Source organism: Epinephelus moara, chromosome 9 (assembly GCF_006386435.1).
Source record: "Epinephelus moara isolate mb chromosome 9, YSFRI_EMoa_1.0, whole genome shotgun sequence".
Classification (NCBI taxonomy): domain Eukaryota; kingdom Metazoa; phylum Chordata; class Actinopteri; order Perciformes; family Serranidae; genus Epinephelus; species Epinephelus moara.
Window position 1 is genome coordinate 23,425,629 of NC_065514.1, and position 17,296 is coordinate 23,442,924.

Sequence of the window (17,296 nt, forward strand, 5' to 3'; positions counted from 1 at the left end):
GCAATATTTTTGCAAACGCACCGTTGCTGTGGCACCGCCCAGAACGATTGTGATTGGTTGAAAGAAATACAAGCAGCCGGGGCGTTTTTTTCTCCAATCTCAAAGTGAGAGTCGGCCCAGCCAGACCTTTCTTTTCTTGAGAAAGGTCTGGTGAGCGAGACTAATATCAATGCTTTCTTTGCTAACATACTGTATTGCTATTACTGACACACCCCAACTTTGGTGTAATTACAGCACGTTGCCTGAATGCTAAACTCCTGATCCTGATCCCTCTGTAGTGATTACACTCTGTTTAATTTGGGTAATTTACTCGCTTGACAGTCGAACTGTAACCATTTCGAATGTTCAGTTTATTATCATTGGACAGTAATTGTCTATTTTTTAAACCACAGACAAAGTGATAAAGATTAGACGAATGTACCACACAGGCCCTCTCATCACGAGAAAGTTGTAGATTAATTTATTTCTTCTTTTGGTTAAGTGCCTCTGTGCGTGATTTGCATTTTGTTGTCAGGGCAGCTTATACATTTACACATATCTTTTTTGGCCTCTTACTTTTGAACACCTCTTCACAGACGTACTGCACTCAGCGACCTCCACGTGTCACATTAACTTTCTTCCACGGTGCATAAATATATTTATCTGTTGCTGGCAGGTTTTATTGGGACACTTTTATATCATATCAATAATGTATAAACATGGTGACTTGCCATGTAACATCTGGGCTCTCGCTGGGCTTTTTTCCCAACTGTGTCTAATATTCTACTGCCACCCTTTGAGTCTGCATTTGCATTCAAAGAAACTGGAGGAATTCATACGGGAGGGAATATTACTCGCCATGACGGTCAAGCATTTGACATTTGAGAGTTGTCTTTTTTGGCTGTCATTCATTCTGTGTAAAATAACAAAGTAATAAATGAGGTTATTTGTCAGTGCATTACATAAATGGCCTTTATGAGTGTTTTCCAAACTACTGCCCGCATGTGAAACACTTGGTCGTGGTTGAGGAAAGATCACCGTGGAATTAATGTTTATCATCGGAGACAAACACCAGTGTTTGGTGTCGGAATAAAAAAGTTGCATAGTCTGTCCATCCATGAACGTTTCCCTTTTGTAGCACTATGAAAGTTTTATACTACTTTCTGCAGCAAATATTAAAAAAACCCTTTAATTTCCTATTAATTATGTAGATTTGGCAATGAGCAAGGAAACACGAAGCTGCCAAATTATAAAATGTGTTTTTAAATGATCTTCGAGCAAAAAGAAATTTACCAGATTATGAGATTACCTTAATCACCTGAGCTTTTTAAGTGTGCCAATTAGTGATATGCACCTCGGAATTAGGATTGCTAAACATGCCAGGGATTCTTACATTACGAAGAAAGAAAAAGAAAAGATAGATTGATAGATAGATAGATAACTGCAATGATTTAGATACAAGCTGGAGGTATCTGATATCTTACCAGAGTTCTCAAAGTCCTTATAAGAGGATGCCCAGGACTCAGACATCCCCAACAGGGTGTTCTCCATGATCTGGATGTCAGTAATGGGACAGTTGCATTGGGGATACTCCTCGGCGCACTGACAGATGCACTGGTTGTTGCTGCACATGTACTCCCCCTCTCCATTACACATAATGTAGCTCAGGGCTGACTGGACAAATTTCTCCTGCAGGTATTCTGGGAAAATGACCTGAAGACCTGAAACACAAAAACGGGTTTTTAGTCAAATAGAAAATGCTCTATTTTCTGTTATGACAAGGAAAAAACAAATTAAAGTCCTTGTTCAGTTTTCTTCACGTTGGAAATTGGTGAAGCAATAGGACAAAAAAGACACCAGAAATGTGCAGCCTTCAGACTTTTTATATCGTGAGTGCACCGAACAATAAACTCCTTTTTTTAAATAACAAAAGCTCAAGACAAGATCTGATAAAAAAATCATCTGAAAAGCAGAAAGAGCTGAGTGACATGAATAATGTTTTCATCTTTTTGTAATTAAGTGTGTGCCTGCGTTTGAAGTACGGACTGAAATAAAAAAAGAAGAGGGTCAGTATTACTGTCAGCGCATGATTTCCATACTATATGGTGTCGCCTCACAGATACAGGAAACACATATGTGAGAAATAAGTTACCAGAATGGGGAAAGTGTTGGTGTAATGGCTGACTGCCCTCCCAGGATTGCTTTGTGTTCTAAGCATACGTTTGTTTTGAAGGATGTGCTTCAACTCTCGACAGTGTTCGACTTGAGCTGCATGTTCTGTGGTGGGTCACTCATGATGTGACAGTGTGTAACAGTGATTGATGCCTGCCTGCTTCTGCTGTGCTGGTTTATTCAGCACGGAAATTGTTTCCCTTTTGTGAGCGTTTTCCATCATGAGCTTCACTGTGTGCAATAAGTGTCCCCATTTCTATTTGCTTGTGGTTTATACACCCAATTTTGCAGCATTCTGGTAATTATATGCTAACGGCAATATCTGAATTTGTAATCTAGAGGCCAATTTGTGGCTGAAGCTGAAAGCACCTCTTCACTCTCACAACTGACAAGGTATTTATAATTTTCGGAATCCGAGCCAATCCATATCTCACTCTGGGGATCTCATAGAATTGAAGCTTGAGCAGCTAACAGTACAGCCTTTGTCTCCAGTCCAGACCTGGGGAAAATAAATCCCTAGCTCTACAAGCCACTGGATTGGAAAAGAACTAAATAGACTTTTTTCTTCTCGTATGAAACAGCATCTTGGTGAGGCAATATTTTCTTAATAGGTTTTACTTGGGCACAAACAGTGCTTCAGCAGAAAATATGCAACCAGGAACCAGAACATAACATGTTATTGAATGATGAATGATTGCATTATATGTTACGCTCACGTATTGTTTTTTAACTTTGGGTGAAAATAGGGAATCCATTTATGTAAATCAACATAATATAGAGGAAATGAAAGGGGAGTAAGCTTATACTGTATGCATGAATCATCAAGGTGTTCTCGTAGAGTCAAACAGTATCTCTTATGATGCATATGCATGTGGCAATTAATGCTCCTTATTTTCTGCCATAGCATATGCAGAAATGAAAACTGTGGGTGATGAAGCAAATGAAGGTCTTAATATGTGCCAAGACTTGACTCTGAAACATAGGACCGCTTAACATCCATCGTCATGGTAACAGCTTTTGAAAAACAGTGAGACATACTGTGTTTAGGTAATTCTTGCAGCGATGTTTCAGTTATTGTCACAAACAGCTAAGGTCAGATTGTATATAATCATGATTTTAGTTCAGTACGCCACGGAGCAAAATTGTTACCTCTCCTTTTATTCAGCACAAAACAACCCAGTCACATTTCTGCAAACCATGAATATGTTAGATTTGTAACAGGATTTTGTAGCTGCTACACTAAAAATTTAGGTTTCTCAGAAATGCTGTGGTGAAGGTGTGGTTGGGTTTAGGCACAAGAATCACTTGATATGGTTAGACAAAGATCATAATTTGGCTTGAAACACCTATCTTCAGTGGCACAAAAGCCACTGGAAAGCAGGGATGCATTGGGGAATACACCCAGGTTCACTGGCTCAAGCACTGCTGGGAAACGGCATGATGCATTAGTGAAAAAAAACACTAGGTTCAACGGCTCAATTGCTGCTGGGAAGCATGTAAAAGACACGCAGATTCAGTGCCACGAACGCCACTGGGACATGCTGCAGTATGTCAGTGAAAAACACCCACATTCGGTGGTACAAAAGCCGCTGGAGAGGCAGGGAGTGGTTGCTGCCATAAACTGAGGTTTGGTGGCTCAAACGCCACTGGGAAATACCATTGGGAAACATCACAATGTGTCAGTAAAAAACACCCAGGTTTGGTACCACAAATGCCGCTAGGAAGCACTGCAATGTGTCGGTGAATAACATCCACATTTGGTCGTACAAAATCTGCTGGAAAAGCAAGGAGTAGTCAGTTCTATTAGTGGCTCAAATGCCACTGGGAAACACCATGACGTGTCAGTTAAAAAACACAGGTTCAATGGCTCAAACACAATGGGAAATGCCATTGGGAAATGCTGTAATGTGTTGGTAAAAAGACACCTAGGTTTGGTGCCACAAACGCCGCTGGGAATGCTACAATGTGATGCTAAAAAGACCCAGGTTTGTTAAAAAACACCCGGATTCTGTGACACAAACGCTGCTGGGAAATGCTGTAATATGTTGGTGAAAAACACCCATGTTTGGTGGTACAAAAGCTACTGGAAAAGCAGGAAAGGGTCGTGACATAAACCTAGGTTTGGTGGCTCAAATGCCACTGGGAAATGCCCCTTGGAAATGCCATTGGGACACGTCACAATGTGACAGTAAAAGACACCCAGGTTTGGTACCAACAATGCTGCTGGGAATCACTATTGGGAAACGCTGCATTGTGACAGTAAAAGACACCCAGGTTTGGTGCCACAAATACTGCTGGGAAACACTGCAGTATATCAGGGAATAACATCCACATTGGGTCGTACAAAAGTAACTGGAAAAGCAGGGATAAATCGGTGCTGTACCCCCGGGTTTGGTGGCTCAAATGCCACTGGGAAACACCATGATGTGTCGGTCAAAAACACCAAGGTGCAATGGCTCAAACACCACTGGGAAATGGCACTAGGAAATATTGATAGGAAATGCTGAAATGTGCTGGTAAAAAACACCTTGGTTTGGTGTGACAAACACTGGTGCGAAGGGTGGCCAAAAGACAACTGGTTTGTTTCCAACAGTGGTCTGCAGCTTGGCAGGAATTTCGCCTAGGTAACACTTCCTCCACCATCCCCTCCGCCTCCAGGCAAAGTCAGCTTATATATGACGTCACTATAGAAACGCTGATGTAAGTATGAAACGGTCTCAAGAAACACACATGTATGTATTTGTAGCTTTCTTCTGGCAACTGGGTTGCACAGTAACACTTTAAACTACTCTTTATACCCATTTTTTATGTACCTCTTTTTGGACATCTCCCCTCTCCTCTACACCTCACCGAACCACTGCCCATCAGTGAGGAAGGGAACAGAAGGAGGGAGGGATGGAGGGAGGGAGTAAAGGGGATGGATGGATCATGTCTGACCACAAAAGAGTTGGGTTGCACAGGGCTTTTTCTCCATCAGGCCTGTCTGCGGCCCCTGGATCCAATATTCATTTAGCTTGATGTATTCCTGGGCTTGAAACTTTAATGTGATTTGTGGGAGAATCCAGATGGCAAGTTCACGGATCAACGCTGCTTACTGACAGTGCTGGTGCCAGCGGCCGGGTGCACAATAACACCGAGTGCCTCAGCCCTCCCTCCCTCCCTCTTCTGTCTAACCATACCTCATACCCCCCAACCTTACCATCAACACACAAACACACACACACACATATAGGCACGTTTCTTCTTCTGATATCATTGTGTTGGTACCGGGAGATTGCAGGAGGAATCGTCCGGGATGCTGACATTCAGCTCAGCGCTATCAGTCTTGCGATCTATTGCTTTCCACTCTCTTTCCCTCTCAGTGTTTCTGTCCCGTCTTTTTCCACGTCTCTGTCTCCCTACCCCGTACTCCGTCTCTGTACACATCTCTTCTGTCTTACTTCATTACACTCACTCTTACTCCCGCCACACTCATGCACATGCCCCCTTGACTCCCCCCCCCCCCATCATCCTTTGGCTCTCATTCACTCCATCAATCACTCTCCTCAATCCTGTTTCTTCACCTCTTCCGCTCTCCTCTGCCTTCTCCCACCGAGCACGTACTCCAGTATTGGAAATCTGATGTCTCGTCCTCCCACTGTAGAAATGATGTCATGCAATAGAAGTAAATCCATCAACATTTGTTAGTGCAGTGGGGAATGGGTGAGAGAACTGGAGCCCTCGGGCCAAAAAAATGAAATGAGAAACTAATCACAGGAAAAACATTTATCTTTGTGACTTCCCTGGCTTTGCTGTGTTAGTGCAGTAACATGTGAACACATTGAGAATGATTGGGCTATAAAGCTACAGTTTATACAGCTCTGATGCAGGTATTTTGGAGGAAAAACACTCGATATTGGGGCAGGGAGTTACACTTGCCGTCAATAAAGAGCTGCTGATGAAATGAATAGGTGCATATTGGAATTCCCGTGCAGCCATTTGATAACCTCCAACTTCATGCTCTGTCAGTGCACATAATTCCCTGCAACCCCTATGCCTGGCTTGCTCTAAATAAATAGCACCTCAAAATGGCAGTTAATCTCACCGCATACATCACCGGCTGATATATTTCCTTCACGTACGTCAGAGGATATAGGACCTCAAACATTCCATGAATGCTAAAAAACGGAGACTCTGCAACTGTGACTTTGCCTTTTCATTATGTCTCTTTCTGGAGTGCTCTATTTTTACATGGGGATATATGGGGAGTGTAGGCCGCAATTGAGCCTTGTAACTGCCTTGGCAAGCAGTTGCCTGCTTATTGCAATGCCACGCTCCGCCTCATAAGTTACAGTTTCATTAAAGATTAATTGACCATTGTGTGGCCGCAATTTCGCAAAATAATCATTACTTAATCCACTGGTGCAATAAAGTGCATTACTTGAATGGGGGCATTAAATTACCATTGGAGGTTATCGTTGCAGCCATGATACAAAACCAAAGACCTCTGAACTGGAAGATTGCCTGTTTCTCTGCAGTCCAGGCCTGCCCAGTGCACCCTTGCTGATCCCTAGATACTTAAAACAGAAGGGGCACATAGCTTTAAGATTTGCTGCGTTGGCCCATTTCACACGAGAGCTCCTCTTCCACGACTCGGAGGTAAAAAGGTGCAGCTAAAGTAGCTATTTATCCACTTTTCATTTCTTTAAGTAAAGCGCTTTAGGTCTCTGACAGCGTGTGTGTTGGGCCTGACAGAGGATAACATGTTCCACTGGAGCTATTCTCAGCTCTTGGAATATGTTAGCATTTTTTAAACTTCTGAATGAGGTGTACTTAGCATTCAAATGGATAATGTGTTGCTGTGTCTGCGCTGAGTAGATTATCGTAGATTATCATAAGTGTTCTCGGCTCACTCGAAGGCAGCAGCCTGTGTTTTCAAACAGGACTGCCGACTCAATTTGTGTTGTAAAATCTTAAGTATTTGTATGTGGGGATAATTGTTTAGGGCAGTTTTATCAATATTTCCATCCCAAACATGTCCACAGTGTAAGTACAAGAACAAAGAATGTTTGTTTTTTTCGTCCCTGTGTGCTCTGTTAGGGTTTTTGGGGATTTTTATGGTACATTAATATTTAGGTGTGCATATATTTTGGAACAGCAAAACAACAGAGAAGTGGCAAATCCCATTTCCTAGAACATATTAACATACAAGAGCCTGCATATGCATATGTGATACACTCCGCTCTATCTGTGTGGAACAGAGAGACTTGCGAAACACAATGTGCTCTGCACAATACCTCTATATAGCGTTAGCTTTGAAGAAACCCACTTATTCATATTGTTCACACAAAAAGCAAGCAAGGATGCAGGTGCAGTAATCACTGTAAAAGCATAAATTACATATAAAAATGGTCCTGGCATTCAGGGCTTGCTGCTCCTGCCTCCTGAAAAGAGGGAATTGCTGAAATTGCATGTTGGAGCAATTGCTGGATTGAGGAGGGCAGGCAGTCTGGAGAGGTAGATGAGCTCTCCATGGTGCTGAGTTATTGCCAGTTGTGCTGCACACTGGACACAGACACACAAGTTGAGTCAGAGTAAAGTAAGTTAGTGATTACTTTTCATCTACTTTCCCTGTGTGCACGATCACAGTAGGGCGAGTGCAATTTTGGATTTATTGCGATTTATTATTTTAGGAGTGATGCCCTCAAAGTGTTGTAATTTGAATGCAGTTATTTTGTTTTGAATTAACAAAATAATCTCGGAACACGCCGCATACCAGCTGCGTTCAAAAAATGTAATGTGGTTGCTTTTGGCTGCTCATGCACTTCAGTCGCACTGTTCAAGCTGTTCCGTCATGTGCTGCCATGTGTCCCCGCACAGCAGTAGCACGAGGGCCTCGGCTGGTGAGATGTCGTACTAGTGTCACACTTTCAGGTGCACGCACGCACACAGGCAAGCGTCGACTCATGCGCGTGCGCAAGTGCACACCCGTTGCGGGCTCGTGCAGAAATCACATGTTTTACAAGAACCCGGAGAGGGGGAGGAGAGACGTATGACAAGCTCTGACATTTCCATTTCAGCTGTAAAAGATACAACTGCCCTCAAAGTGTCAAGATGTGCTGTATACATGTCTCAGATCAAAAGCCAAGATTCATCCCAGAAATTAGATCAAACATCCCTTAATACAGAAATAATGTGGATGTGTTTGTGTTGGGAGGCACATATTTGCTGTACGCTTTGCTACAAAACAAAAAAAGACAAAATAAAGAATGCTGATTCATTAACTTGCTGATTCAATTCACCCAAAATTAAGAGCCAAATTACACAAGCTAGATCGTCTGTGGGCTGCGTATTTTATTATTTAAATACCCAACCCTTTAGATTCAGATTTCTTTATTTGTCATTTTTATGCTCCACATAAAAACGAAAGTGTTTCACGCATGCCAGCAATCAATTAATGTGCTTCAGTGCAATATGTAAATATAAATAAAGGCCTCAAATTGAACAAAGAAATTGAATAAATTAAAAAAATAAGAGCACTAATAAATAAGGTCAAACTGTGAGGCTAAAAAAGAATAATTAACATGACTTAATATGATTTCAAGAGGTGTGTGTGGTAACATATTATTAAAACTGTCTGTATAAGACTAAAACACATCATGATTTTTAACTGTTTCTTAAATCTGAATACATTACACAGTGATGGTGTTGGTAGGTTCTCAATGTGGAGAATCCCCTGGACCCACAGGCGGTCATTGGGGTGGGTCCAAGGCAAATTAAGTGGGTCCTAGGGGTTAATCTTAATTATAGCCAAGATGATAAGTTCACATTTTAAAAATAAACTGTTTGTTTTAACTTAAAATAGATAGTGTCCAGGCTGCCTTAAAATTTTAAGTTGACTGAACTGGAGAAGACAAGTTGAGGTAATTTGGTAATGATTCAACATGTCTTCTCAAATTCAGTCAATTTAAAAATGTAAGGCCGCTTTGACACTGACTTTTTTTTTAGGTTAAAACAAATAACTTCTTTTTACAGTGCATTTTTAATCAATAATGATTGACATCACAATTATTGATCATGGTCATTCAATGGTTTACGGCACAAAATAATGGAATGCACGGTCACATTTAAATAAACAGAACATTGCTTTCACTTCCATGTTGTGCTACATTCCTGCTCATGTATAAATCCTTGCATTAAAATAAGACTTAAAATAAGGTAGCTCTTTATATAAATTCAGTGTTTCTACTCGAAGCAAATATCAGGTAACTAAAAATGAATATGCTGTCAAGGATTGCAACCAAATGAAACTGTTGATTGGACTCATTAAGCTCTCGCGAATGTTCAGTCAGGAAGAAAATATAGTTCATGCTCAGGCTGTAAGATTTCATTCTCACCCTGCCATTCACTCCTTGCACACCTACTCACTCACTATCTCTAGGTGTCATTGGCTACGGTTACATGATGGCTTCTCATTCAGAATGAAATAAATCTGAATGAAATCATTGGGAATTAAAGTTTTTCCAGGTAGTTTACATGAGAAATATTCATTCCGAATGAGGGCTTACACAGGAGATCAGTTTAATCGTCTTTATTCAGGTCTGCGCAAGGTTTGGGGCAGGGAAGGTTTCTGATTGGATAGGGGGCGGGGCGGATGTTACGTGTTTACATTTACCGGAAGAAAACACTGTAGTCCTCGCTCAACAGCATAACAAGATGCTTGACGGCACCGTTCTTAGTGCCTTTTTCAGACGTGTTTTGCCTATATTGTTGAAGCAGCAGTACGACAACAACCTTGTTCTGCTAATGCTTCGTCTGTTNGTTACGTGTTTACATTTACCGGAAGAAAACACTGTAGTCCTCGCTCCGGATAACAAGATGCTTGACGCCACCGTTCTTAGCGCCTTTTTCAGACGTGTTTTGCTTATATTGTTGAAGCAGCAGTACGACAACATCCTTGTTCTGCTAATGCTTCGTCTGTTGAGGAGGAGAAGGGAGGTAGAAGACCGTGCTGTGGTGAATGGAAACCGGTGAGTGCAACTAGTCCGACTGCTCTATCTCAGTCCGTTACTATGCAGCCCATTGCTATGCATGCTATATACGTCATCGCGCCAGAAGGGCAAGGAAACGAGCATGCGCAGAAAGACCGGAATGAACTTAATGAGGAATGAGTGTATACATGCACACAAGATTCTTTCATTCGGAATGACAAACGGAATAAACCACCCCCTTTAATCGGATTTAATTTTCAGTCGGAATAACCATTTTTCAATCAGAATGACCGTTTACATGACCACTTTTAATCAGAATGGCCTTTCATTCCGATTAAAAGTGGAATTAAACTGTCCATGTAAATGTACTGATAGTCTGGGTAGGTGAACGGAGTCATCAGCTGATTCACAATCAACCAGTAGCACAGCTAAACGCTCCTCATTCTAAATATGGTTCTTTCGCTGCCGTAGTTCTTTCTTGCTGCAGTCATGCCTGCCTTTCACCTCCCCATCAAAACCCAGTCTTTACGGATTCATCAGCCTCATCTGCCTCAGGGTCATCAGCCATCACCGCGGATTCATCAGCCTCATGCCCCTCAGAGTCATCAGCCACCACCACCACCAGGGGATTTATCCTGCTCCCACTCAGATGTTCCTTGATCACACAAATATCTCCCTCTGGTGTGCCAAGTGCCAAAGACTTCAGTTAAATGTAATCAGCACAAATCATCTGTTAATTTGTTCACTCATATTTTGTTTTCTTCTGTCTCTCCTGATTGAAATATCTTTGGCTGAATGTAGAATTTCAGTGTGTCTTTGGGAGCTGGATGGATACAGTGATGTGCTGTACAGCGTTGCTGTTATGGATGTCTGAGTTGACGCTGGATGAGGACGAGTTATTCCTAACAATGGATCTCCAAAAGTGGAGGCTGGCTGTTTAGTTTAGGGAGCGCTTGATTTGAGTTGATGCAGCAGAGTTTTCTATGAGTGGAGCTCACACTGTAAACATCAATATCCCAGTTGATCGTGGGTATTTAATAGTGGGCAGCCAACATCATGATCAAGATTGATATATCACAGGGATGTCCGTAGTAGCATCCTACACATTCATCATGCAGATACACTGAATGAAACTAAAAATATAAGGTTGCCGCCGACACTGTTGCCTTGGCGCACAGAACTTCAGAGAGCCGGGGATGACGGTGGGTGGGCAGGTGTCTGGGCAGGTGTCAGATCTGTGCAGGGCCCCGGAACAAAAACACAGACACATCACCGACATAACAACATCCAAAACACAAGTTTCACTCTCAGTGGTTTCTGTGGCACGAGAAATACTTTCAAAATAAGTAAAGCCATTGTTTCTAAGATTTCAATTTGGAAATGTTGCTCATAATGTGGCATTATTGGGAAAGTATATCCGCACGCATTGGTGGTGAATTCACTGCGTCCTTTCAGATATTAATGCAGTAGGGATGCAGGACCCATACCCAGCAACATCACTGTTTGTCCACTATGTAGTATTTATGGTATCACTTTACTTGAATGTATCTACATAAGGGTGACATGACACTGTCATAACTATGACATGACACTGTCATGAACTTGTCATAAACATTATGTACATGTCATAAACGTTCATGACTGCTGTCATTAAGTGTCATTCGGTTTTTGTAATGACAAGTTGACATTATTTGGGTTGTCTTGATTATGACAACTTGACATTAATCAAAGTGACATTACCAGAAGTTGTCTTTGTCATGACAAGTTGACATTACATTTGTTTGGGATGTCCTTATTATGACAACTTGACATTAACCAGGATGACATTACCAGAAGATGTCTTTGTCATAACAACTTGACATTAAGAAGAAATGCACCTTGGTGTTTATGACAAGTTGACATAATGATTATTATTGTCATGACAAAGACGTATTCTGGTAATGTCATCCTGGTTAATGTCAAGTTGTCATAAGGACACCCCAAAGAAATTCAATGTCAACTTGTCATGACAAAGACAACTTCTGGTAATGTCACTTTGATTAATGTCAAGTTGTCATAATCAAGACAACCCAAACAATGTCAAGTTGTCATTACAAAAACTGAATGATACTTAATGACAGCAGTCATGAACGTTTATGACATGTACATAATATTTATGACAAGTTCATGATCGTGTCATGTCATAGTTATGTCAATGTCATGTCACTCTTATGTAGATGCCTTCAAGTAAAGTGATACTGTATTTATTTACTGGTAAAAAATGTTGTATTTTTAATAATGACCTCAAAATAATATAAGGTATTATTACTTATAATAACGTTAATTAAAATATAATGCCTTTGTGCAAACATTCAAACCAACAATTTCAAATAATGTGCTACACAAAGTGTTTATATAAACAGTTCAATACTGAAAAGGGCCCCTCTAAATTCAAAAGAAGAATAAAGTAAAGAAACCCTCGATCAATTGATGAAACAGTCTGTCAGAGAGAAAAAAGACTGAGTGGAAAACCATGGCTCTTGCTGAAATGGCAGCCTGCAGCTGGCTGGAGTGAGTGGGGGGGAAAAAACACAGAGATTTATGATCATGCTGCCCCAAATGGAAACTCACTCTTGATTGACCATTTCCAATTGAAAGCTGACCTCCAGGTCAACATGGAAAGATTTCATAAGGTACTGGGTTTTCAGAATGTTGGAGAGATGTGAAAAAAAAATGTGTGCAGCCATCCATCCTGATGGAAATGATCCTGCATTATCAGTTCTCTGGGAAAAAGTGTGCATGTTTTCATAATGCACATGGCTACCTCGGTGGGTCTGTCCAATGGCTGGGTCATTACCTCAGATCGCTACTGTGATATGGGATACGGCCCAAGTTACACTGTGATTTCGAAGTCAAAATAACTTTAACTGTACAGTCAGTATTATCAAATCATTAAATATTTTTTGTGGTGTGTCCAGGTTTCAGAAAGAACAAGATAAACAGTCTGAGTCAAGAGAAAGATGCGGAGGACGAGAGAGTGTAACAGAGTGAAAGGGAACATGCTGAAAATGCCTCTCTGTGTGTTTATTGTTGTGCTCATCCAACATTTGCTCTCCATGTTTTGCACCAAAGATTTTTCTTCAGTAAATTATTCTCTGGTAACCAAGGACATTGTGTTTACTGATATACTTTAGTCTCCGAATCAATTTTTCAACAAGTCTGTCATCAAAAACAACTTAATTGATTTGTATGTTTGTTTGTCTTCTCCATAATGTTTGCAGCGTTTTCACTTGAAAAGAGGGACAGGCATCGAGCGACAGAGCAATGAGTATCTAATTCATCACTCTCCGCACGACTTGCCTACAGGGCCAGTTTAATTTATTTTCACTTCACCACTTTGAAAACTGTTGGCTCAGGCTATTCTAACATATTCATAAATCTTCCAAGATAGGCTCATGGCTCTTCCAAGATAGGCTGTTGAGGAAACTGGAGAAAGAGAAAAGAGAGAAAGCATGTGCTGCGGACTGAAAGAAGCAAATTAGTTTGCTTTTGTTTTGGTGCTAATTTATGACAGCCACATTGGAGGTGATTGGGTCCTTGCAAGGTAATGGCTTGTGAAGGTTCCAGGGCCTTTTATCTTTCTTTGGCCCAGCTAATTTATGCAACCAATTTGCTATTTTCAATCCCCCGTGTTTTCTTTATTTGTCCTGGCTATCAAATTACACAAATAATATTTCAATCTTCTGTCCAATATACTGAAAGTCCCTGCTGTTTCCCTTTTTAAAAAATATCACCAATTCAAATGAGGTAATCAACTATAAACAGATAGCAGGAAATCTGGATTATAACAGCAAATAGAAATATGACTACTTTCTCCCTAGCACCTGAACCATACTGTATAATAAGAGTTTAAGTAAACAATGGAAATCCTGACCATTTAACTACCACACGCTAATTCCCTCTTTCGCTTAATTCTCATCCCTCAATAAGCTATTTTTACTTGTTTACCTCCCAGGGGAGGCAGAAAGTGAGAATCCAGCCAAAGCCAATATCATCAGGTTTCTAAGCTTTAGCCTGGAGAGAGGACAAACAAACAACGAACAAATTAATGTGGGAGAACAAAAGTGTATTTAAATCCCAATTGTAGTGGAGCTAAATAGTGTGGATCTTCTTAAGAGAATAAAGAAAAAAGCAGCTCTTTTAAAAATGTCTGTGTTCCAGTGAAACACAAAATCCATTCAAAATTTAAGGGTGGGCTCACATTTATGGCTTTTGCTACATATGCAGAATATGGCTTTGGCCCAGCTGATAGTATGTAATAGAAAATAGGTCAAGTACATCATGCTCAGAGACATAATTGTGTGTAAGGCCAAAGTGATCTCATTCGTACTCGTCATATTTTGATGGTTGGGCAGAAGCCCCCAGTGTCGTTATAATGCCACTGAGGTCTGCCTATATTCAGGCATAAGGAGTCAGCAGTTGTGTTTAGGCAACGAAAGTTCTTGGTTAGAGTTAGGAAAAGATTGGAGTTGACATTTCACATGTCAGCTGAAGACTGACCTGACAAAATAACTCAACATTGATTTGTAGTTTCATATGGGACATGAACACCAGTCTCATGAGTAAAAGTCCTGTACTTGTTGGACTTATCCACCACCACCCCAACCCACCCATTCATAGCAGACTTTTTTGCTCTTTATTTTCCATCTGTTGTTCTAAACATCGACTCGGTTGGGTTTATATTGAAGTTGGCTGACTGCCCGGTGCATCTCATACAGATGCTAAAGGGGGCATTGCATGTCTGTATCTGATACAGAGGGCCTCTGCCTGAGCTGCAGTTTTCATGCCCTGGAAGTGAGACCAGGCTGTGAAGGGTCTACTATCATTCATCTTAAGCCCAGTTCAGACCAAAGATTTGTGATGAGACAAAGCCGCTTTAGAAAGTTGCAGCAGTATGAATTGGCCCATCTCGGCTCGACTCAAGCTAGCTTTTGGTGTGGCCAGTAATCCTGCTTGTCGAGACGCCAGTGCAGCCCACTGTCATCAAAAAAAAGACCATATAGATCAACCTGACAGGCAGCTAACCACAACCCATACTTACATTAATTGTAAGGCTGCGCCCTCTACAGTTTTTTCTAGACCTAACCACATGGTTTTGTTGCCTAAACCTAACCAGGTAGTTCTGGAGCTGGACTATGACTGCTTTATGATATTAATGACGTTTAAAACACAGACTGTTAGGACAGTATTATACCTCGTTTAGGGAGATGTTTTAGAAGTCAGTGGAAATCGACCTATTCAGTTGTTTAGGTATGTGAGGGCACTGGCTGATGGCTAGTTTTAAGGCAAAAACACATTGGCATGTACAGCCCTACACTGGCTACAGCAAGATGCGCATTGGCGCCCCGCGGCACTTTACACCACTGTCCTATTTCCAGCCTCACCACCTCTGGAATTAAATGCATGTTTCCCCCACACATACCAGCTCCCGTAGCAGCTCTTTTCCTATGCTCATGTGGCAGCTTGACTCCTCTACTAAGCATTGATGCATAAAGAGAACTCTGTTGCTGTGTCTCGTGTGTGACAAAGAATGGACGAGGAGAGACTTGTTGTTGAGGTCGAGAAATATCCCAAGCTGAACGACCCGCAATCCCATCAATATAAAGACAATGGCGAAAAAGATATTGCCTGGCGAGTCAAAGCTCTGGAGATCGGCCCTTTGGGTGAGAAATCAAGTTTTAAATAGAGGCTGTCCACACATGATTTAAGCTACAGATAGGTGAAGACGTCACATGACGCGTCGGGGCATGGCAGCACCAGTGTGTTTTCAGCTGTAGAATGTAAAGCACATCACTTGTTCTTACAACCACTTAGTCTCTATATACAGACTCTATATTCAGTGAATGTAGAGTCTGTAGGTAAACCCTGGAGATCTTGCCTCTGGAAGAAGAGCGGAAGAGCTCTGGTTTCCGGTTTGTAGTCCACGTGATATTGACCAATCACGTTTGAGCCGGCTGCCAGGTTAAACAGTCCGTGCGGTGAACTAACGAGGCGGAACATAATTGGCGAACCATCACAATGGTTCAGCATATTTACTTATATATAAACGGAAGTCGGAAGCCTCCTCTGCCCAAATCAAACCGGAATGCCAAAAAATCGGGGGTCTGCCCCCAGAGGCTGTATCGCCGTCTGCCGTCAGACGCCGAATACAGCCGATAGGTTCCGAGAATGACAACCACTCAACTTGTAGTGAAGTCAGCTGGTCAAATTTACTCAAATAAGAAGCATATAAGCAAGCATTGACTGAATAATTGCTTAATTGAATTATTAATTAATAATTATTGGCTATTAATTATATATTTTTATGAATACGGTTAATCTGAGGCTCAGATCTGCTTTTATGTTTTTGCCATTTTATCACCACCGTCTGTAGAAATGCAGCTGTAGCAAAGATTGGTGTAAACTGGCAGGTTTCAGAGCATTGCGGACAGACACATTGCAAGTAGTTGTAAGTTTCAACACATCTCTCCACAAATATTTAGTCTGAACTGGGCTTTAGGTGACACAGACTGGGCCAGAATCAATAAATCCTTCTTGCATACCTACAAAGTCTCTGCTAATAACATATTCTGATGCCCTCTTACACTGTATTTAGCTGCCACTAAAGCTGTGAATATAGTGTGCACTCAAGTGTGCCAAAATGTAAAAGTAAAACCTCCACAGTCACATTATATTTAAGCAAAACAAAGTTTAATGTTTGATAGATCAAAGCTTTGCTAAGTCATGCATGAAATCTAATGTGAAGAAATTGTTCCAGTGCCATCTCTTATTCTGATGATTGTTGGGGGAAAAAAGGGGGGAAGAAAGCACATGGTGCTGGTTAATTTGCCAAACATTTACAAAGCAAAACTGTGGGAGAGAAGAGGACTGAGTTTAGGCTTTGATAGGTAGCTGCCTTGATGTAAGATTCGACGACAGCATTCTAATCTAAATCTAAGTGAAAGCAGAGGGAATATCCAGGGAGTGTCATATCCGCATTGTGTTATCTGTGGCTCCCAGCCCCACCAGCTCACAAAGAACCGACCACAGGGGTGAGAAGGAGGGGAGGAAACCCCCCCCCCCCCACATTCCCTTTTTGAAAATTCTCTTATTTTTGAGAGACAGTCTAAAGTGGCTCCAGGAGGAATCTGACCACA

The 17,296-nt window shown here is 41.4% G+C and overlaps 1 protein-coding gene across 3 annotated transcripts in view; it reads right to left on the reverse strand.

Annotated features, from left to right (window-relative positions):
* brinp1 (bone morphogenetic protein/retinoic acid inducible neural-specific 1) overlaps positions 1-17,296 on the reverse strand; it is a 252,612-nt gene that overhangs the window by 21,317 nt on the left and 213,999 nt on the right. For all 3 annotated transcript variants that reach the window (XM_050052795.1, XM_050052794.1, XM_050052796.1), the window contains one exon: positions 1,464-1,700. In XM_050052795.1, coding sequence (XP_049908752.1) covers positions 1,464-1,700 — 237 coding nt within the window. The remainder of the gene's footprint in view (positions 1-1,463; positions 1,701-17,296) is intronic.